The 21,695-nt window shown below is 40.7% G+C and overlaps 1 protein-coding gene across 2 annotated transcripts; it reads right to left on the bottom strand.

Annotated features, from left to right (window-relative positions):
- Positions 1–8,803: 8,803 nt before the first annotated feature.
- Positions 8,804–12,613, bottom strand: LOC111851700 (keratin, type I cytoskeletal 18-like). 2 transcript variants are annotated; one of them, XM_023826851.2, is made up of 7 exons: positions 12,075–12,613; positions 10,487–10,569; positions 10,236–10,392; positions 9,789–9,953; positions 9,503–9,628; positions 9,145–9,365; positions 8,804–8,995 (listed from the first exon to the last, which is right to left on the bottom strand). In XM_023826851.2, exons 1-7 carry the CDS (start codon positions 12,522–12,524, stop codon positions 8,953–8,955), a joined length of 1,245 nt encoding a protein of 414 aa, XP_023682619.1. In that variant the 5' UTR covers positions 12,525–12,613; the 3' UTR covers positions 8,804–8,952. The 2 variants fall into 2 exon arrangements, with proteins under 2 accessions (XP_023682619.1, XP_023682620.1); XM_023826852.2 differs by lacking the exon at positions 8,804–8,995 and having other exon boundaries at positions 9,141–9,365.
- Between the last annotated feature and the right edge of the window lie 9,082 nt (positions 12,614–21,695).

The raw sequence follows: 21,695 nt of genomic DNA on the forward strand, positions 1-21,695 counted from the left end.
TGATTAAAAATTATTCAGTTAGTAGCTTGTGCAAGCAAAGCATCGTTGCATGTCTATTATGCATTTTGAGTAAAGGTGGGGATTTGGAAAATCACCTGCATCACTGCAGTTCTGGTAATACATTTGACTGCGCTTTTCAATCGAATTATGCCTTCATAAAGGAAAGCAAGGGTTTAGAGAGGATGCATTTAAAGACCAAAACAAATTGTACCACTTAAAAATTTCAGTGTTTACATATCAATGAGACCTTAAAAGAAAGCTATTCACCAGGCAGATTTGGGGAACCCTCTGAAATGGTTAGAAAATTAACCCAGAGTGCTTGAAATTTCTGTTCCACAGGAGCATGATATTCAACTATAGATTTTCCCTTTTGAACTAATTTGGCTCTCTTTCCTGGAGCCAACATCTTCATTGGCCTGTAAGCAGGGCTGTCCTACAGTCATGCATGATCTTAAGTTCCTTTCTCCCCTGATTTTGATTACCCATTTGTAGTGCTTTGTAAACTTATACCTTAACATCACATCAGAAAATATGGATGAATGCGCTTATATAAAACTGCACTTATGCTACATGTGTGAAACACACCCCATTGTTAGTATAAAGCTCAGGAACTCTATGAGCTGAGGAACATGCAGAGACGGGAATTGCTGTCAGTAAAGAATTGCTTATTTCACGGACATTTACGTTTTCTCACATAAATTTGGATCCTGGTTGATTTCCATGAATTATCTCTCATTTTTGTTTAATACGCATATCAGAAAATATATTTACAAAGACCTGTAAATATATTTGTATAATTGTATTCACAAAAACATGGAGTTATAAATAGGATAAGAGACCAGAGGGTATCTCAATCTACGAAATGTATAAATACTCGCAAGTACATATGCATCGAGTCGAATGTCGACCTGGGCTTGACCGCCACTGACACAAGCAGCTGTTGGGGCTGCTGCCTGATGTCGCCGCCTCACAGGTCTCTGTTCCAGCCTCTGCACGGCATGATCAGTCTGTTTGCCTTCAACATTCCTAAAAACTGAAAGGCATAGCCTACATGTATGCATTGGATCGCCTGAATATCAAAAAGAAAGTCAAACAATGATAAAAACGAAGGAAACACAAAAATATTGTAGCACTCTTGTAATTGTGTTTAATTAACCCATTTAATCCCAAAGTTTTCCCTGCCATGAGAGTGCAAGAATTAGACTGGTCATGTGACTATTGACACTAGCGCAATGTCGTTTCTCATATGCCATGAAGACAAAATCTGCTTTCATCCACAGGAAGCCTTTTGGGCATACAGGCAACAACCACTCTTTAGGAGCTTAAAAAATGTGATATCCTGTGTAACCTGTGGGATTAAATGGGTCAATTAAAAGTTCATGCGGTACAGTGGATTTAAAAAAATGTACATATCACCATTAAAATGCCAGGTTTTTGTGGTGTAAAAAAAAATAAGACCACGGTAAATCATTTAAAAACCTTTCCCATGTTTAATGTGACCTATAACCGTATATATATATTTAATTACAGCATTCAGAGTTTTTGGGTAGGAGTCTATCAACATGCCACATCTTGACTTGGCAATATTTGCCCACTCTTCCTTGTGAAAGTGCTCCAAATCTGTCAGATTGCAAGGGCATCTCTTGTGCACAGCCCTTTTCAGGTCACCCCACAGATTTTCAACTGGATTTAGGTCTGGGCTCTGGCTGGGCCCAGTTTTGAAGTGATTTATCGTGGTCTAATTTTTTTTTTTTTACATCACAAAAACCTGACATTCTAAGAGGGGGTGTGTATAGGTTTTATACCCACGGTGCATGGCGCCGGTGGAATGTCTCCCTCTGGTGTCCTCACTCTGTACGACAGTGAGCCAGACACATCAACAGTTGTACCAGGAACCCACTTTTTATGTCCTTAATGAATCTTTAGAACAAATGGAGAGTGATTAAACATATTAAATTAGGAGTTACATACAGTATGGGTGTGCGGTTTCAAATAAACAGAAAAGAATTATATTATTTATAAGTACTGAGAATTTCCCCAAGTAGGTTTAACAGATTAAGCACCCAAACAGACACATCCAGGTACTCAGTCCTCTCTGAGCACTGTGCCGAAATGTCATAGTCCCTTTCATTTGAGAGGGAGAGTACAGTATTGGGGTGGGATTAAATACCAGTCCTGGAATTTGGATAGGTTCCCCACGGTGAATTTTGCCAGCCGGGGAGGGGGATCCCCCACGATTAATTTACCCGATGCCAGATGGCCAGTCTAGCCCTGCTGTACGGTGCTGTTAAATGAACCTTATTATTACCATATTTAATGCTGGTAATGTTTTACTGTGTGTAATTTATCAATTACGACATGTAAAAATCATGTTATATATGGGGTCCACAGATGGTTCATTATTATCTGCGGTTTTGGCACTCCGTGGTAGGTCTTGGAATATATCCCCCACGGATATGGAGGAAATACTGTATTTAGCTAAAAAAAAAAATAATGAAATCTATACATGATGTTGATACAATATCGATACGTATAACCTTCTCTCCATAGGCAATTTGTATCTTAAATGGGGACAGCGTTTAGGATCTGCACATCAATGCTTTCAAAAGCCTACTCAACACACATACACATACATAAATGCTTCTTTGAATCAGCTCCACTAACTGCTAATTTTGCACATCCCATATATTTATGATTATTACTTAATGTCTAATGTTTGTAATATGTTATGTGTTGTCTATGCCTTGTCTCTAAAACTTATCTACATTTTCACAGTCTGGGGTTAGGCAACCGCATATTTCACTGCACATTGTACTGAGTATAATTGAATATGTGACAAATAAGACTCTGAACATCGAACTACCCCTAATCGCTCCGAGGACTAACCAACCCTGCTTTCTCAAAGTGTATATTTCGTTTCACTTTGGAGAAAAAGCATCTATTAAATAAATATTATGTACGATAGTGGAGTTAAAAAGTATTTTTTTTAATGCTATTGTAGGTCAATGGTAAGACAGTACAAGTGCCCATTTTGAAAGTGGGCGTATATTTTCAGCCACTAGGGGGCAGAAAATACGCAGGAAATCACATTGACCGCACTCGTTGCATAGTTACATGCACTCGGACAGCTTTACTTTATGCAACACACAAACAAGGAACCAGCTTTATGTTCTTCTCAGTGTTTCCGACTCTTCCAACTCTTGCTCATGTAATGCTTTCAAGACTAAAAGATGCATAGCCCATAATTTTCTAAATCAGAAGTTATTTGGTCAACACAAGAGCATTGATAGCTTCTCACAGAACCTGTCAGTTGTACTCACACATAAAAATCATTTGCTACAAGCCTGGTTTTCATTTTTTTACAGCAGTGAATTGCTTTTATCTCATTCCATTTAGGCTATTGCAACTCACTATATTTCAAATTCACTTCTATCTTGTGTGTTTTTTTGTGTTGGCGGGATAGAGGGTGAGTAGGTGTGAAATGTTAAATGTACTGTTTTAAGGAACTGCCCAGCAAATTTCATGACAGTGAAATGTGCAGAGAGAGCATAAGAGGTATTCTGAGTGGCCTGCTGATGTGCACCAGGTCTGCACCTTCATTCTTTGCTTTTAAATCAAGATTGAAAACACTTTGATTCCTTTGCATCTGAAGCATTTAATAGTTAAAATCTTTTCAAGTTGCTCTTTTTACTTCAGTATCAGTAATGTGTTTTTGTATACCTACTGACGTACTGTAGAACACATTGTTTAACACTTTGTGTTTTTAAAATGTGCTTTCTAAATAAATTGACGTGACTATCAATATATGAACAATGAAACAGCAATGTTTATCGTATTTGTACAATGCTCTGTATTGCAAGTGCATTAAGTCGATTAGGCTAAAACTCATTTTAGTTTCTCAGTCACTGATAGCTGTGAATCTGTAAATGGCAACTCAACAATTCACAAAAGTGAATAAAATAAGGATGTGTTTTATAACAATGCCTCTCCCCGTCTTGCACCCATTTAGCTGATGTCCTTCCTCTGTCCATTGTGTGCCCCCCGATATAGTTAGCCCATCTAAAGTCAGCATGGACATCACTGAGGGGTGAATCAACGGCATTATCCGCTACCCAAAACTGTGCCGCTAGAACATTCTAACCAAGTGAAAACAGGTTGGATTTAGGGCTCAGGCAACTTGTCAAAATATTTTACCATGATATTTTTTATATCGAACGATATCAATAATTCTCATGATGTAATTCGTCATTATTTCATTACTCAATGAATTGCCCATAACAGATTAAGAACATTAAAAAATACAACAAATTGATTGCTCTGTGAACTGAAATTAAATTTTGATAAATATATTACATAAAAATTAACATTTTTGTCTTAGGGTATAACACTACAAAATGCCAACAGTATGTGTGGTTGCAAGGGTTACTGTCTGGCTGATTTACTGCTTGCTCCACGAAAGGGGTTTGACACTGCTGGCAGAGTTGTCACCCCATAATGAAAAATAAAATGCTTTGTCCCACTTTTAACCAATATGGGATGAAGTTTGTCCAGCATTTATTCAGATTGAAAGTGGAAACCAAAATTGGTGGTGTTTGTGACTGTAAGCATGTTCTGCTGAATGCAACGCTTCAAGCGCTGAAATAAATTCATAGCATTTCCAGTTTCAATTGGCATAGGTTTTCGGCAGAGATTACAATCCACAACAGCAGTCTGCTGCATATCGGACTTCATAATTATGATTAAGATGCACTTTATTGACCCCCCAGGGTGAAATTACGAGGCATACAGAAGCAAGAAGATGAACATACATATAGTGGCAAACAGACAAGGTGCAAAGACGGTACATATAGTGCAAACAAGTAAATGTAGTGCAGACAAATTTTAAAAACTTATTGTCATGCTACAAAAATAAAACATTTAAGAATAAGAATAATAAATTAATAGCAGACTTCAAAGTATGATTGTACCACAGATATTTGGTTTTGTTTATCCACAGTATCTCCTTTGTGGCTGCTGATCTGTTGCCTTCTTCACTGACACTTGAAACGACCTTTGATAGAGCGCTTATATCTTCCATATTACCAAACCAGTACCATGTGACATGCTGCGCTAACTCAGTCAACCTTGCTGTGCATTTGTTGAGCACAGGCTGTTCATTTTTAAAAGACACTGGATTGGTTGGAATTTGCATTCGTTTCTGTGATGCTGATGTGAGTCACCAAGCAATGTCTCTTATCGACAGTTTATTGAAGTGTCTCCTATTACTGTTTAAATTTTATATGATGATAAATCGATATATCATTTATATCGCACAGCCCTACCCAAATTGCACAATTTACAACATAATGTCCAATATATTGAAACTGTCATGCCCATCTACATATTTTAATACTATATTAATAATTTTAATGATAGCTGTCTAATATGTGGTACAGTGAGAGGAATTACAAACAATGATTGAGCCTAGAATTAGTAGTTTTATAAACAGATGGTTTCCTAGTGTCCCCAAAAACATGGTTCTGTGGTGACTCAGTGGCTAGAGTTGTGGTCTTGCACCTCCATTTTTGTGGGTTTGATTTCCTTCTGGGATTGGCTCCAGGCTTACCATTAGGGAGCATGATTGGATACCCCCCAATATAAATACACTGGGATTGGCTCCAGGTTTACCATTAGAGAACATGATTGGATACCCCCCAATATAAATACACTGACCCTATTTCTTGTTGCTATGAGTATAAGTTTGACATTCTGCTTTCAGGGGATTAGTCTTACCCAGAAATGGCTGATTAACTTTCTTCTTGCGTGTAATAAACTGACTTGAACATAGTGGATGCAACAATTTTGGGTAACAATGTAGGATGACCAGATAATCCATGTCAGGGATGACGCTTTGAGCAAGCACAGGTTTTGTAAACTACCATTTCAATCAAAAGGACCTGGATTTCACTTAAGCACTGAGTTCTTGCTGTGTGCTGATCGGTTAGTCTCCTATAATCATACATCTGTTACTAATGTTAATGTGAAACAGCTGGATGAGTCTTTCAATCAAGGAAACAAACCACTAAAAGCACAAGAAGAACTGAACTAATTAGCCAAGCGCAGGAGCCTTTTATTTTTAAAATAGTTTGTAAAACTCAAAGTGTCCTCCCTGACATGCATATCTGCGGCCATCCTTTACGTTAACAATGAAGTTTTTAAAAAGTCAGACTTTATTTTTAAGATAATGGAAAACAGGCATGAAGCATATGTTACATATCGTGCAATTTTAAAAACTGGGCAGAAGTAAAAGGGGTGTTCCAAGGAAAGCAGTTTACCTGAACTTCGTTTAAACCAGGGTTACTCAATCATGGTCCTCAATGTCCAAGCCCTACTCACTTTCCGCCTGCATTCCTTTACCTGGGAACCAGGTGTGATTCCTCTGACCTATCAACAAACAGTAATTAGTAAGCGAAGTACATGGAAGAACTGAAAACATGGCCTGGATTTGGAATCAAGGTCCATATTTGAATAGCCCTGTGGCCTGTACTACGAAGCCCCGTTACTGGCTTATGGGGGTAACTTGTCGGATTTCAGGTACCACAGTTTAAATGGACTAAGTATTCGCTCACTTACATTTGCCAAGACTACCTTAAATCCGACAAGTTACCCCGATAAGCCAGTAACCCCACTTCGTAGTACAGGCCACTGGTTGAAGCTGATTAATCCCGGTGCTCAGTGCTGTGGGGCCACGGCATCGCTGCCAGCCATTTTAGCAGCGAGTCAGCCGACCGACGTTACTCACTGCGGTTTGTCAAGTCAGTCCTTCTCATGGCCGTCTAAATATAAATGTGTTTCTTTTTACTTTGTTCTTCGTCATTGTTTTTGGCAGTACACCATATATGTGTGTCTCCAAGAAGGGAAAACTTTCTAAACGAAGCCAATTAGCTGTTGTAGCCCTTACTGCATATTTTAGGGAAAGCATCGTAACCAGCTTCGCATTTTCCCCGTGAATATGGGTGGGATGTCTGATCGGTTATTCCGTTTTCAGTTAAACATCAATGTATGATGTTTAGAATAAAACGTGCTGCTAATGAAAACGGAATGACTCGTTTTCATTTTTATTAATTCTATATAGCGTTTTAGAGATACTAACTCCTTAGAATATAGAGTGTATATTTAGACTTATTAAACTATGTATTTTAAAATATTTATTACAACAGTATAACACTAGTAATGGTTCATAATGGTTGAAAACATCTGCTACAAACGTAACACACCGGTCCCACAGCCTGCGTTGTACAGTGCATAAATACGCGGCAATATAATTTGAAATGGTATGCATTTTGTACGTCGCTTTGGAGAAAAGCATCTGCAAAATAAACAAATAAAGGAGGTAGTTGAGGTATATTATTTAAGCCCTGTACTTTCATGTAATTATATTGTATGTATATTGTAATTATGTATATTGTAAGTTAGGGGAAGCAACTTCAAGCAAGTTCTCGGGCTAGCTTGTCATATCTCAACAGTTTGCATATAGTGCGAATAGTAGAACAATAGCGATTTTTATTTTTGATTTTTGGTAATGGGTGTGTTTTTTGTGTCTGTGTAATGCATGCTGAGTGGTGGGAGGTGTCGCCCGTAGTTAACGGGCTCACTGCTTAATATGCTAGTTGCAAAGTCATTTAGTGTCATTATCATGTCAGTATAATTTCACACAGTTACATTACGTAGTATTATTTATTTTTTTGTATTACTTATTCTTTATTATTGATTCTTTTAGAGAATTTTGATTTGCACCGTATGTGTGTGTTTCAATGTATGGCAAGTTACATCTCTGGATCTAACTTGAGTTAGGGGGTGACCCACACCATGCCAAAAGCACAATGGGACCATGGAAAACATGCGTTGACTTTCCTTGGCCGTACTCCAGGTTCACTTATGAGAGGAAGTTTCCAGATTCCTGCTTTTATTCTGTTACCAGTCATGGACTGGTCAGGTTTCACAGGCTGTGCACCAACCCCGCACATCTGCTGAGGGGAGAGGTCATTTTCCTCCATGGTAGAAGCCCCACACCCCTGATTGTGATACAGAAAAGTTAAGAGAGTTTGCCTGGTGTACAGTGAGCTCCACAGTGTTTACTGCTGTCCAGTGAGGGGTTCAGATACTGCATTTGGGTTGTGAAAACTCTTGTTCTATCATGGCTGCCAGCTCAAGGTCGTTTTATCATGGTGTATGTGGTTACCCGAAGTCTTAATTTTGTGGAACATAGCGTATAATTGGCGAACACATGCATAAATGTATAGTTATCATTTTAAGTTAATTTAGTTTGTTGACAAGTCCCTGGTGAGTTCCTAATTTCATTCAATGAATTTTTATGTAATACCTTTTACAATGTAGTTGCCCAAAGCGAGAGTGTGTGGCAATACGTTATTAATGCAAATCTACTAAATGGGAGAGAAGGATGAAGGATTTAAGAAGACAGTAGAGAACATGAACCAAAAACTCCCGAATAAGGAGAGAAAAGCCTCTGGGGGTGCAAGGTTGACTGGCTGCCCGACCCTGCTGGGCATGCTAAAATTATACAATACCAAAAATATTACAAGTCTGCTTGCGTAAAAGTACGGTAGAAGCTGTGGCCGTGGAGCCCATACAGTAAGTGAGCCAATTCTCCATGCAGGTCTGTTAGGTTCTGGACCCCCCATGACCCTGAATATGGCAAGCGGGTACGGAAAATAGATAGATGAATGGACTTCATTTTAATGAACACAGGACAGAAGTGATTAGATATTAGTATATAACTCTTAAGGATACACATGAGTCAATATGCTGGCGAAGACTTGCTTTTATTTAAAAACCGAATTACAGTGAGAGCATGGCAATAGGTGTGGAATGAACAAGCTGGCAGAAGCGTGAGATTATTATTTTGTTCCTTCATTTCTGCTCATAGACGAGCTGTTTTCCAGCCTCCCTGGATCACTTTCCTCTGGATTTCTGCTCCTCAAGAGCATCTTGCAGCCTAAACATCACATGCACGCAGACAGAAGGATTTGATTAATGTTTGCATGGCTGAAGATGTGCTGCTACGGCAAGGCTGCTTATTACAGCTCGCTCATTTTCCCTATCATTAAACCTCACTCACTCCTGCTGCACTCAGCCGCGACTCACTTGAGGTCCCCACCATCCAGCAGTCTCTTGTAGGTGGCAATCTCAGCCTCCAGTTTCATCTTGATATTGAGCAGAGCCTCATACTCTTGCCCCTGCTGCTGGATGTTGTTGCGCAGCTGCATCAGCTCGGCCTCCAGCTGTAGGATGATGCTGTTGTACTTCTCCACTTCCATGTTGGCGCGCAGGTCAGTGTTTCGTAGAGTTTCTTCTAGCGTCGCTTTCTGAGATGGAGACGAGAGAGTGGGGAAGAGAATGGAAGGTGAGAATAATAAGAAAGTCATGAAAACGTTCATCCATCCATGTTTTCAATGACTTCCATGGGGCATCATTTGTTGGGTCAACTCTGAAAGACTCTTACCAAGTTCCTTTGTGACTCAAGCTCAATCTCCAGGGTCTGCACCTGTCTGCGAAGGTCACTCAGCTCTGTGCGTGCGCCCTGGAGGGCCTCCGTGTTCTGTGAGACTTGGGCTTGAACTTCTGAGATCTTGGAGGGGCAAAGACAGAGATGTAGAGAAAGCAGTATTGACCATGGAGAAAGGAGATAAGAAAGAATATCCTTTCCATGGATATTGGCTGCAAAAGTGAACGAGGTAGTCTAAATGTTTGCATCCAATCTAGGAGATAGGTAAAGGGTAAGTGGTCACCTGGTTTTCGTGCCAAGCCTTGAGTTCTTCTGCATTCTTCACTGCCATCTTCTCATAGTTTGCCCTCATCTCCTCCATGACTCGTGACATATCTTGTCCTTTCGGAGCATCGACATCCACCTGCACTCCTGACTGGGCAATCTGGTTACGCAGTTCCGTAACTTCCTGTTATAGGCCAAAAGAAGAGGAGAGAAAGAAGTGATAATGAATATTAAAATAAAAAATGACTCTGTGGGTAGCATTGTGACCTCACATACCCAGGGTTTTGTGTGTGTGTGTGTGTGTGTATGTGTGTGTGTCCTTCTGTCCAGTGAAGTCAAATGATGTAGTTTAAGTGGACTGGTGACTTTAATTGACCAATAATGTAAGTCCCATGTTTGTTGAATAGGCTTACTAAAACCCTACATTGTACAAGTGGCTATGGAAGATGACTGGGTTACAGCCTACATTGTCATGGTTCTTCTTGAGGAAGATCAGCTCCTCCTTCACTGCCTCAATCTCACTCTCCAGGTTCATTCGGCCGACGCTGGTATCGTCAATGACCTTCCTGAGCCCGGCGATGTCAACCTCCACCGACTGACGAATGGTCAGCTCTGCCTCGTACCTGCAGATCACACGGTCAGGCTGTAGGCCCACCCACCCAACATGGCGCTATGCTGCTGCATCTAAGCATGCTTTTCACATGCAGCTTTACTCACTTCACCCTGAAGTCATCTGCAGCTAGACGAGCGTTATCAATCTGCAACACCAGCCGGGCATTGTCCACCGTCATGTCAAACACCTATTTAAAAAAATACAGTTTAATATGGCAGATTTAGTGATTTTGGTAGATTTGGTGCACATAAGTCACACTGTAATCCAAAGCAATGGCCTTGAAGAAGCACTTTTTTGTACGGGCTGAACTGTTTTTCCAGACAAAAGATTAATTGTCCCCCCTCTTCTGCCAGCCCAAACTGTATAATTTGCATTGAGTAGTCCTGACAAAAAGCTGTAGATGCAGAATACAGTAAAAGTTCTGGGGCACAGTGAAGCCAGAGGAATGTGGTTAACTTTGCCATTTCGGGTGATGCGTCCAAAAATTACTCAGTAACACAGCATATCTGTTCTCAGTGCTCTGGCTTGCTTTGAAAGGTTACATATGTTCTCAAGCTGTGAGTGAGGTCAGTCAGGAATGGAACCTTCTTGGATGCAAAAAGGGACAATATTTACGACCATTTCCATGGTTACCACTCCCCCCAACACCAACACACTCAGTTTGGCTAAAAAATTGAGTGACTCATTCCAAAGTAGTCACAAGGGAATTTTCAGCTCAGTTTTTGGACTGCCACACCCCTTACGTGCTTTAAAGAATGGACATATCCTTTTTTGTCAGTCGGCTATTTTTCACCGTTAGGTTTCTTCAAATAAGAAAATGTATACTCTCTTTTTAGTGACCAAGGAAAAATAAGCTCAAATGAGTTTCAGTAAATGCACAAGACATGAATGGAAACTGTCTTTGCTTTTAGACAAATCTTAAGGATTTATTGATTATTATTTTTCTTAATTGTGACTTTTTTCCTAAATTTTGCAGATGCACATTTCCATTGTAAGATACTAAACCCAGAAGAATGATTTTTTTTTATGTTAAAAGATAATCGAAGCACAGAATTTACATCCAAAAGCTGAATTGATTCTATAAGCACCTTCTGCATAAACAAATGAAAAACAAACATATAAATAAATGTTATACTGTACATGAAAAAACATTAAACGTATGAGTAGAATGATGGTTTGGTCTGTGACCAACACATGCACAACAATTCTTTTTCTTTTTTATTACGCTTTTTGTTTTTGCCCAGACATGAAGTACTTACTCTAGATTAATCCAAAGAGCAGTGTGTACTGGATCTGCACCATATCTGCCTGACACCACGATTTGAAACAGATGCTTCCTTTTCCAGCCCTTGGCTATTGTTCTTACTAATATCTGCTTCCTCTCCGTGCCAAACACTGCAAGCACTGCATGTAAGTTACCTCTCCTAACATCACGAAGTCAGCATCTCAATCAAGTGTTTTCTTAAGGTTTTTTAAGTGCTTTTTATTGGGTCTCAAGCTGTTTCAACCTTTGCTTCAGTATACTTTTTCAACCTGCACTCCTTTATTCATCGTTTAATTCCCTTTACGTCCTCAACTCATTGTCTTGTATTTTCCCATCAGAACCATCTCTCTATCACCTTGCCTGAATATTTTCCAGCAGGTATTGGATATTAACCTTCTCCATCCCCTCAGCTGAATTCTGTCACTTGCCTTTCTGCGGAGCTCATCCAGGATGGGGCTGTAGCGGCTGTAGTCGCGGGTGTCGGGCCCCCGCTTTTCCAGGAAGTCCCGGATCTGCAGCTCCAGCTTGCTGTTCGCCTGCTCCAGGCTGCGCACCGTCTCCAGGTAGGACGCCAGGCGGTCGTTGAGGTTCTGCATGGCCCCCTTCTCGTTCCCCAGGATCGTGGTGGTGCCACCTGCACTCCGTCCGGCACCGATCCCCGAGGCCCCTCCGCTCATCTGGAAGGACATGGTGGACCCCGGTGTCATGGCACTGCGGACTCCCGAGTAGGAGGCGGAGGAGATCTTTGCCCCCTTGCCGCCGGCGCCGCCGTAGATGCTGGCAGCATGGAAGCTCGCCGGCTGCGTGGTGCGGGTGACGGAAATTCGCGACGATGGAAGGGCACCAGAGTGCATGGAGAAAGTTGTTGGGAAGCTCATGTTTCTGGAAGAAAAGCTTATCAGATCGTGCAAAGAGTGGAGACGTTTACTTCAGGACTGCAGTGGGGGGGTCACACAGAGGCACACAATGTTCTTATACTCAGCCTCGCCTCCCTCCTGGCCTCCGAGTCCCCGCCCACCAGCCGTCTCCCCTTTCCTGCTCTCCTCCTCCATTCTAGCTGCTCTGGCCGCTTCCACATGATCCCTTTTCATGTTGCCTCCCAAACACTGTGTACCATTGAAGAATGTGACCGAACCGAAAACTGCAGTAAATAACAGAAATGCAACACAAAACCACAGGGAGACAGAAAATAAAACTACTAAAAACACAGCTATCAGCTTACCAAAATGAGAAAGATGGAAAAAAGAATGAGAGAAACAATGGAATGCAAAATTATATATTAAACTATACTGTCTTTGGAATATGTGAAGAACAATGTCGCAGGAACTGAAAAAGCACAGCTCTGTAACCATGAGTGATGAAGTCTCATTCTGGACAAATAAGTAATGATTCACAAAGACATTATAAAATGGCACTTGCAATTAAAAAGGCCCAATGTTTCTGTTCAATCCAAGTCAAAGCAGAGAACAGAGACGAAACCTACACCATTTTATGATTATAATATGGACCTATCATTGTTGCAAGAAATGCCTTTAACCAGGGTCTCATCATTCCATTTTTTTTCCATTTGCATTTTTTGCCCATTTGGTAACAAGATTAACACCATCTGAACAAAAATGTCTTCAGATAGCATGAAAAAACTTGCAGATTCAGAACATTTGCTTCCACTGTGATTCAGGAATTTCTCCCCTGAGTTAATGAGGTGTTCATAAGTTAAGTTAATAAATGTTATAAATAATACATTCCTTTTGTTAAGACTGTGAAGTTGGTGGGGTGGAAATTAAAGAGATGACTGATCAAGGAAAGGGATATAGTTAGTTGAAAAAGAACATTTGTATAAGGCAAATTTAGCGGGGGGGGGGGCAAAGCCCCTGTGACAACGTTCATGACCCCGTGACTCCGTAAATATGTATGCTACTTGGGTCTTAGATAAATGTAATATTATTACTATTATTATTATTTCCATTAATATCTGTGGGCTACAGTTTTGTGCACAGGGAACAGGTGAAAGACAAACCTAAGCACATGTTCTTGACGGAGTGTTAACGAGGGCGTGCCGGCTGGTCAAAAGCAAAGTTAACAGCAGAAAAAAATAATCAAGCTTGTAGATGCAAGACAGTCTAAACAAGAAATCAGAGTGAGTTACATATTTGTAAAAACTGTATACTGTAACTGCAAAGCATTGCATAAATGATTATCAGTTTTCAAAACTGACCTTTGCTTCTTAATGCTGGCAATCTAGTGTAAATAATACTTGGAGGACATTACAGTCAAATGCATCTGGCCCCCCTAACAGAACAACTGGCCCCAGTCTGGCTCCCAGTTGAAATGGTATAAAACCTCCACTGATATTTAATCGTGGCCCGTTTGCCCTTTTGTTGTGGAAAACCTGGGCTCTGGTCTGCCTGTTTCTGGGTGCTTATTGCTGCCCCCACCTTACGTTCCATTCTCTGTAAGCTGATACTGCATATCTACATTCCTGTGGGAGCCTCAAAGTGTTTTCGAGCACTTCATGTGTGTTTAATGCTGTTCCCAAGCCAGGTGGAAATTGTGCAGAGACGTGTGAAAGGATTCTGTGTCAATGGGACACGGGACAAAGACCGTGGCAGTGTTTCTGGGCACGAGAGGTTTTCTCGGCTCCTGCTGCTGCTTCAAGACATCTGTGAGCTAAGGGAAAAACAGAACACAACTCTAAGCAGACCTCTCTGATTTCAAAAGAGCTCTGGTAACAATGGTACCGCTGGTGTAAGCTATCACGGCCTGCTTAACTTGCTTCAGGTCACTATGTAAGCCAAATGATGTCATGATTAGTGTCTGTTAAATATAGCATGTAGTACGCTGGTTGGAGTGCTCTCATCTTGCATGCAATATTGCTGACTGCTACTTCAGAGTAGTGATCTGCTTATTATTACATTCATGTATTTAGCAGGTGATTTTTGTCCAAAGTGAGATACAAGTGAGGCAAAAGTGAGATACAAGTGAGGCAGGCACAAGTGTCACGAAGCCAGCTTAAGCTTACAATAAGTGACCAGTAGAAAGTGCGAGATAATATTGGAACGAAACCTATATAAGTCACCTTAACAAGAGAAAGTGTAGAAAACCTGTTGAAATAAATAACATCAAGATATACACAAGCAAAAAAAGGCCTGACTGAGAATCATTAGATACTCTGCAGCTTGTAAGGTTGGCAAGCTGCTTTTCTTAGATTACCTCAAGGTGTCCATGTTGGCGCACAGTGTTCAGCAAAGTCACTCGCCCAAGCATACAATTACTGACTAATTGCATCAAAATGTGAAACAATTGCCTATTGATTTTCCTGAAGATGTGTCCTGCAAAATGAACAGGAAATGTCAGTATGCACTGAAACCACAAATTTGCATTTCTTTCATTGACAAGTTTCATCCATTTTGCTCAACCTGCAGAAGATTCCTGGACCAAAACTGTCTACATTTATATTCTATGATTTATTCACTTCATACTCAAGCAATAAGTATTTTACAGTACCAGAACTTGCTGACATGCGTTATTAGAGAAAACCTTTTGTTTGGTGTTATTTTCACATACAGTCGTGTGAAAAATTAAGAGACCTCTCTATGTTTTTAAACAAATATGCATTTTAAAATCCTGTTTTAATCATGGTTCTGGTGACAGAAGGATATGCTGGGTAGCAGGTTGCTTCCGGATTCAAAATTTCTAAGATGGCACTACTCAAGAACAAAGTGAAGCAGGAGACATTGGGAACAACCAGAAACCAGCCAGGTAGAGGGAGAAAGCCACATTCTAATGCCAGATATAACTTATCCGACAGTTTCTCATGAATCGTATGATGGCCTCTAGTGACTTTCAAAAGGAATAAGAAACATTAAGCGCAGTGACAGGATCGCATCAGGCTCCTAGAAGCAGCACTGAAGTCCCATAAAGCAAGGAAGAAGTCCTTCATTAATGAGAAACAGGGAAGAATCAGGCTGCAGTTTGCAAAAACAAATACATTATTCACAAATGCACAACCATATATTGAGAAATGAGTGAAATAAAAAATTGTGCTGTGGTTCCTTAATTTTTTCCATGGCTGTATATATCCAGTGTGTTTATTCCAGAGTTTTAAAACTAAAAAGTACTGTGTTATTTATTATGGTGCAAACTCTATCTTTAGGTCAATGTTTTCCAGTTAAACATTAAGCTTCATTATCTGAGCATTGCTTGGTGCGGTTGCCATTGCAGTCAATTTCCTGGTTTCCATCCCAGGCAGTTAAAACTGAGTCAGTGGAGTTTATGTGCTGTCCCAGTGAGTAGCTGAGGTTGGTGCCAGACATTCAAAACAGATGAAATGTTTTGTGGAAAATGTCCATCTCCAGGAAGAACTGTTTTAAGCAGAAAGCCGACTGATTCCCGCGTTGCTGCATGTAATGGCCAATTATGATGGTTACCCAGGTGCATAACTCCTGTTTTACACAAATCATTAAGAAAATAACACATTTCAAGCTTCCTTATTTTCTTTATCGACTTCCACGAGAAAGGATAAAAATGTAGTGAGATGAAATGAGGACCTTAGCAACAGGAATAAACAAATCACTTCTCTGGCTCATGTTCTTGCATCCTGGTCCTTAGCACCAGCGCTCCGCAGCACAGTATGCTGGCCCCCTGACTCAATCCCTGTACATGCACAACTGTGTGGCCAGACTCTGCTCCAATTCCATTATCAAACTGGTTGACGACATCACCGTCATAGGCCTGATCACCAAAAACCATTAAATAACCCATGGGGAGGTACAAAGGCAGAATGGCGCCAGGACAGCAGCTCCTCCCTGAATGTCAGGAGGATTAAGGAGCTGGTCTTCAGGAAGCAAATCATATGTTGGCAAAAACAAGGTTTGCAGCTTTAACTTCCTTGAAGTCACCCTCACCATTGACCTTAAGTGAGCACAGAACGCTGTAGCTGCTCTCAAGAAGTCCCGTCATCACCTTCACTTCCTCAGGTGTCTGAGGAAGGCCCGGATGTCAGCTGAAATCCTCATAAACATCTACTGGTATGCTGGTATGCCTCCATTCTCAGGGGCTGTATAACGTCCTGATATGACAGCTGCCAAGCACAGGATTACAGGGCATTACAGAGAGTAATGAAAGCAGGATTGACAATCAACAGCTCTCACCAGCCCAGGACGTTTACACCACACGAAAAGCAGACTCTAGTTATTATGCACAAGTACTTATTTCCATCCATCACTCTGTCAAGCAGTTGAAGACCATAAACATATATGTTGTGATAGAGCTGGCCATGGGTGCTCTGCCACCCAAGGTGGGATTCTGCCCCCCTCCCCCCCAAAATAAAAACATTTCAGTTGCACCGGGTATCTGGCTGCTGGCTAGAAAGCTCATGTCTATTTCACGAAAAAAAAATACCGACATATTAAAAGTAGTGTAATTAAATGTAATGTCACAAAATGCAACCAGAGCTATTCTGATCTTTTCCACTCGCTCTATTGTGCACCCCCTAATGAAAAGGCACCCTAGGCGATTGCCTGTGCTGCCTATAGGGCAGGCCAGCCCTGTGTTGTGATGCTGCACATACTGTTGCATTGTCCTAAGTGTCTGATGTATACTGTGTTGTTCTTGGTACGTTCTTTATTGTTCTCTTTACATCTGTTATGAATCTGTGAGTTAAAATTTCAGCGTAATAGGTACATGTGACCATAAAACTTTGAATCCTTCAATCCTAAAACTAACAATGTTTTCCCAGTTCATATGAGGTGCCTAGATATCCTGAGATATCCTGTGAGGCAAATATCTTTGGGCAGTAACATTCTTTGGGGCCTACCAACGATGTCTTAGAGGCCCAGAGAGGAAAGGGAAGTGTGATTGGAAAAGCTGAGGTGAAGGAAGGAAAATGACTAACTGAACTTCACACCACGTCGCTAAGGCCAGAAACCAGTCTCAGTTTACAAGGTGTCAGTGTTTGCAGAAAACGTCCGTTTCTACTGGAGAGATGGATTCTGGCCCAGGAGCCATTCTCCATAACAACAGCTCAAAAAGGTGTGCTATTGAAAAAAAAAATGTTTCCGTCCTTCTTTGCCTTGCAATCTTATGGCACAAATGTAGCTACCCTGTGAAGAGAGCACTGACCATTCAGGGAGCAAAACAACTTACGATTAAATGGTAAACGAACCAGTAGAGCCCCTAGGAGTGATGAAGCAATATTTAAACACACTCGCCACCCGTTTGGTGCATTACTGACTAAATCACACCATGCATCTCGCTGAAGTTGGTGTTTCCCTGCTAATAAGATCAAGCAGTATATCCGGGCTTTCATATCTGCCAACAATGTGAAATGGCATTTCCCTTCCTTTGTGTTATTAACATCATTCAACAGCTGCCTCCTTTGTTTCTGAAATAACTGTTTGAAACTATCGAAGGGCCACCCCTTACACCTTAATACTAAGAGTTGTTGTAATTTAATCAGTGGTGTGGGATACCCTGCTTCATGTGTTATGTCTTTCGATGAAGAGCAAAACTCAGCCATTTCCTAAATTCTAATTATTAAAGTAAAAAATATTAAAAACACATCGGTTTCCAGTTCCACTTTCAGATAATGTGAATGTCATTCTTCCTTCTGTTCATCAGAAAATCATAGTGTTTTTCAACCCAGTCCTCAGGGTCCTACAGACGGTCCACGTTTTTGCTCCCTCCCAGCTCCCTGCCAGACGGTCCACGTTTTTGCTCCCTCCCAGCTCCCTGCCAGACAGTCCACGTTTGGACTGTCTAGGGCTCCCTGAGGACAGGGTTGAGAAACACTGAGGTAATGTGAAGTGTAATTATATAGGACTGGGGGTAAAGCCTAACCAGCAGAGGGCACTATACTCTTTTTATTAATGAAAGAAGAATAGTGCCTTTGTAGTAGCTTAATATGAAGAACTCTGGGCTAAATTTAAACGTAATGTTGGATTAAGCTTTCCCCAGATACTGCAAAATTAGCATGAGGATGGATAAAAACATTATCAAAGTACTGATGCAGTTGTAATGGAGTTAGGGTAACCGTCTAATCCATGTCAGGGGGACACTATGAGGTATGACGGGGTTTGTAAGCTACCAAAGACCTGGATTTCACTTAAGCACTGAGTTCCTGTTGTGTGCTGATTGGTCAGTCTCTTATAATCATGCAGGTGTCACTAATGTTAATGTGAAACAGCTGGATGAGTCTTTCAATCAAGGAAATAAAGCAGTAAAAGTACAAAACGAACCAATAAATGTAGTCGAGCATGGGACCCATTCAGGTTTAAAGTAGTTTGTAAAACCTGAAGTAGCTCATAGTCTCCCCCCTGTCATAGGTAAGGTGGTCACCCTAAATAGAGCAGAAGCAGCAGCTAGCTTATCCCTATAGTACTCCATAATCTTTGTTCTTGACCTTATGTGAATTCACCATTAAACACGTTTCACCATTATCACATTTGCTTGAGTGCCAAGACTAACCACCTTTTTAGATTTTTGTTGCAGCAGTCTGTTTGGGCCATGCTGATTAACATAAAGCTTGCAATATTACATCATCTTCTACCATAATACATGGCTTATAGCTGAACAGCTGGCAGTTACCAAGCAGTAACTGTGCTTGTGCACTATTCTACCAAGCAGTAACTGTGCTTGTGCACAATTATACCAAGCAGTAACCTTGCTTGTGCACTATTCTACCAAGCAGTAACTGTACTTCTACACTATTCTACCAAGCAGTTACTCTCCTGTGCAAAGCTACTAGCTTCCTCTGCAGTGATGTTACATCAGACTTCCAGTGACTGCTGCAGAGAAGGGCGCATACAGGAAATGACACTGCTGGCCTGGTTAGCCATCTCTACCATTTCCACTTTAAGGTTTCTATCTCCGCTCACCAGGGGGCGCCAATGCTCTGGACACAGTTCAGAGTCAAGGTAGCTGGTAGGCTGAAGACACTTTTGAGGAAGGCATGTTCTGTCATAAGACTCAGTCTGGACTCCTTGACAGTGTCGGTTGAGGGAAAGATAGGGTCCAAACTGTACTGCATTCCAGTGAGGTCCATCCCTTCAACATAGAGCTGGCACAGCTGATCCCAGAAAGCCCAACTGAGGGCATCTGGAACTCCTTTGCAATGCGTCCAACCTCCATGACACTAACCTGACTCTCTTTGACATCTTGCAACCTTTCATATTTACAAACATGTTTCTACCTCATTTGTACCACCTGCACTTTATTATACACTTTTTTTTAATTTTGTTGGAGGAGAGACTGTTGTAGTCTGAGTTAAGAGTAAAGAGTAGCTACTGATCTTACTCAGGCAGTTCCCAGGTTAAGGATGTCTGAGTTACGGGTAGATCTTTAACAGGAGATCTTTTCTCCCAATGGCCATTAAAATATATAACTCTTCTTTGTAATGTTGTCAGTACGGGACTTGAACTATGTGTAGTTCCTGCTCAATAATAATATTTTACAGCACTACTGTTAACTAATGTTCCATGTGCAATATCTGACTATTACATTTGTGCAATATTTCTCCTTATCTACACGGCATTTCTAGTGCATTACTAAACATGTGTGCTATATTTAATTTAATTTTATTATATTTTACTTCTACTTATTGGTATTTTTCTTTAAATTTTTATATCTATATTTTTCCATTCTAATACTTTTTCCTATACTATTTCCTTTTTTTTCCTTTCTTCCCAGTAAATTCATCAGAGCAACTGTATAACCAAGACAAAGCAATTTCCCTTTGGGATTAATAAAGTTCTTTGAATCTTGAATCTTGAATCTTGAATCCTACTTATGAACATACTTCCATAAAGCCTAACATATTTAAAATCAGGCTAAATACAACGGTTCTTAAATACGAAGACACAGACACTACTGTGAGAACATTGCACAGCTTCAGAGGTTTGTGAACTTCAGGTACAGTACAGTACCACATGTAGTTTCTTTTATTCCTACTGTATAATCATTAATATTATTTTGTCGACTTACCTCAAATTCGACTTAAAGACAGACATAGGGGATGTACGTCATTTGTAACATGGGGACCGCCTGTAGCTGAAACAATAACTCACTTTTAATGGTGACATAAGCTTTATTTATAGCCGTTTAATGCACCGCACAAAGTCCTGCAGCCTGACACCCTCGCCCATCCTAAAGAGGTGCGCATTACCATAGTCCAACCCTAGAGGGGTCTCTAACAATGCCTTCATTCTCTGATGCAGCACACGCCCTGCTTCCTAGCTGGTGACATATGTTCAGTATTGTAACATAGTTTCACTGTGTGTTTTGGGCAGTCGGGGGTGCGGGGGAGGTGTGACTTAGTGGGTTAGGCCTCCGTGCCTGTGATTGTACGGTCTGAATTCCGTGATTGGATGAATAGTCACATTGCCGTTGGACCCTTGAGGAAGACTCTTAGCCCAGCGAAATGCTCCAGGGGGCTGATCCTGCCCTCTGTCCCTGTATGTGTGTTTGTGTCAAAGGAGAGCATGATGGGACGTGCAGAAAGAAGCATTCCAATGGGTTAGGGGCGCAAATAACTTAGAAGCTCAGTTACTACTCAAGTACAAATTATGAACAAACATAGTACCTGTGCGAAATATATAAACCTTTATGACTGGTTAATGATGAACTAACGTGGGATCCATACATAACTAACACTTAGTTTCTGCTTAATTAATACATTAATAAGAGTGTAGTACTACATTGTATGTGTAAAGTGTTACACAAGATTGTGCCAAATCCACCCAGTCGGGGAATGTCTGATACATCAACAGAAAACACAATAAACAAAATATAAATATTTCTTTTATTTCCCTTTTGGCCAATTTACATACTGTCCACGAAATATGTAGTTTTCTCATTGTTGGAATTCCAGCTGGCATACATCCTTCTGCAATTAAATTACACATATCTTTTTTTTCGAGACCAAACCTTGCATGCAAGCTTTTATATATATCATGGGTGTATTTTAAATCTTTCCACACTGGTTGCTCCCTGCTTTCCCCTTGTAATGCAGATTAACATAGCAATCTGAACTATGTTTGTCTTCAGGAAATTTT

The sequence above is a fragment of the Paramormyrops kingsleyae genome, chromosome 8 (genome assembly GCF_048594095.1).
Source record: "Paramormyrops kingsleyae isolate MSU_618 chromosome 8, PKINGS_0.4, whole genome shotgun sequence".
NCBI classification, from domain to species: Eukaryota; Metazoa; Chordata; class Actinopteri; order Osteoglossiformes; family Mormyridae; genus Paramormyrops; species Paramormyrops kingsleyae.

What these genes read in the sequence shown, in the direction of transcription:
- LOC111851700 (XM_023826851.2), bottom strand. Translation starts at nt 12,524, where the DNA reads ATGAGCTTCCCAACAACTTTCTCCATGCACTCTGGTGCCCTTCCATCG. An exon ending in TGGATGAGCTCCGCAGAAAG is followed by an intron (nt 10,570 to 12,074) that starts GCAAGTGACAGA and finishes TTTTTTAAATAG; the next exon opens with GTGTTTGACATGACGGTGGA. An exon ending in TCAAGAAGAACCATGACAAT is followed by an intron (nt 9,954 to 10,235) that starts GTAGGCTGTAAC and finishes GGCCTATAACAG; the next exon opens with GAAGTTACGGAACTGCGTAA.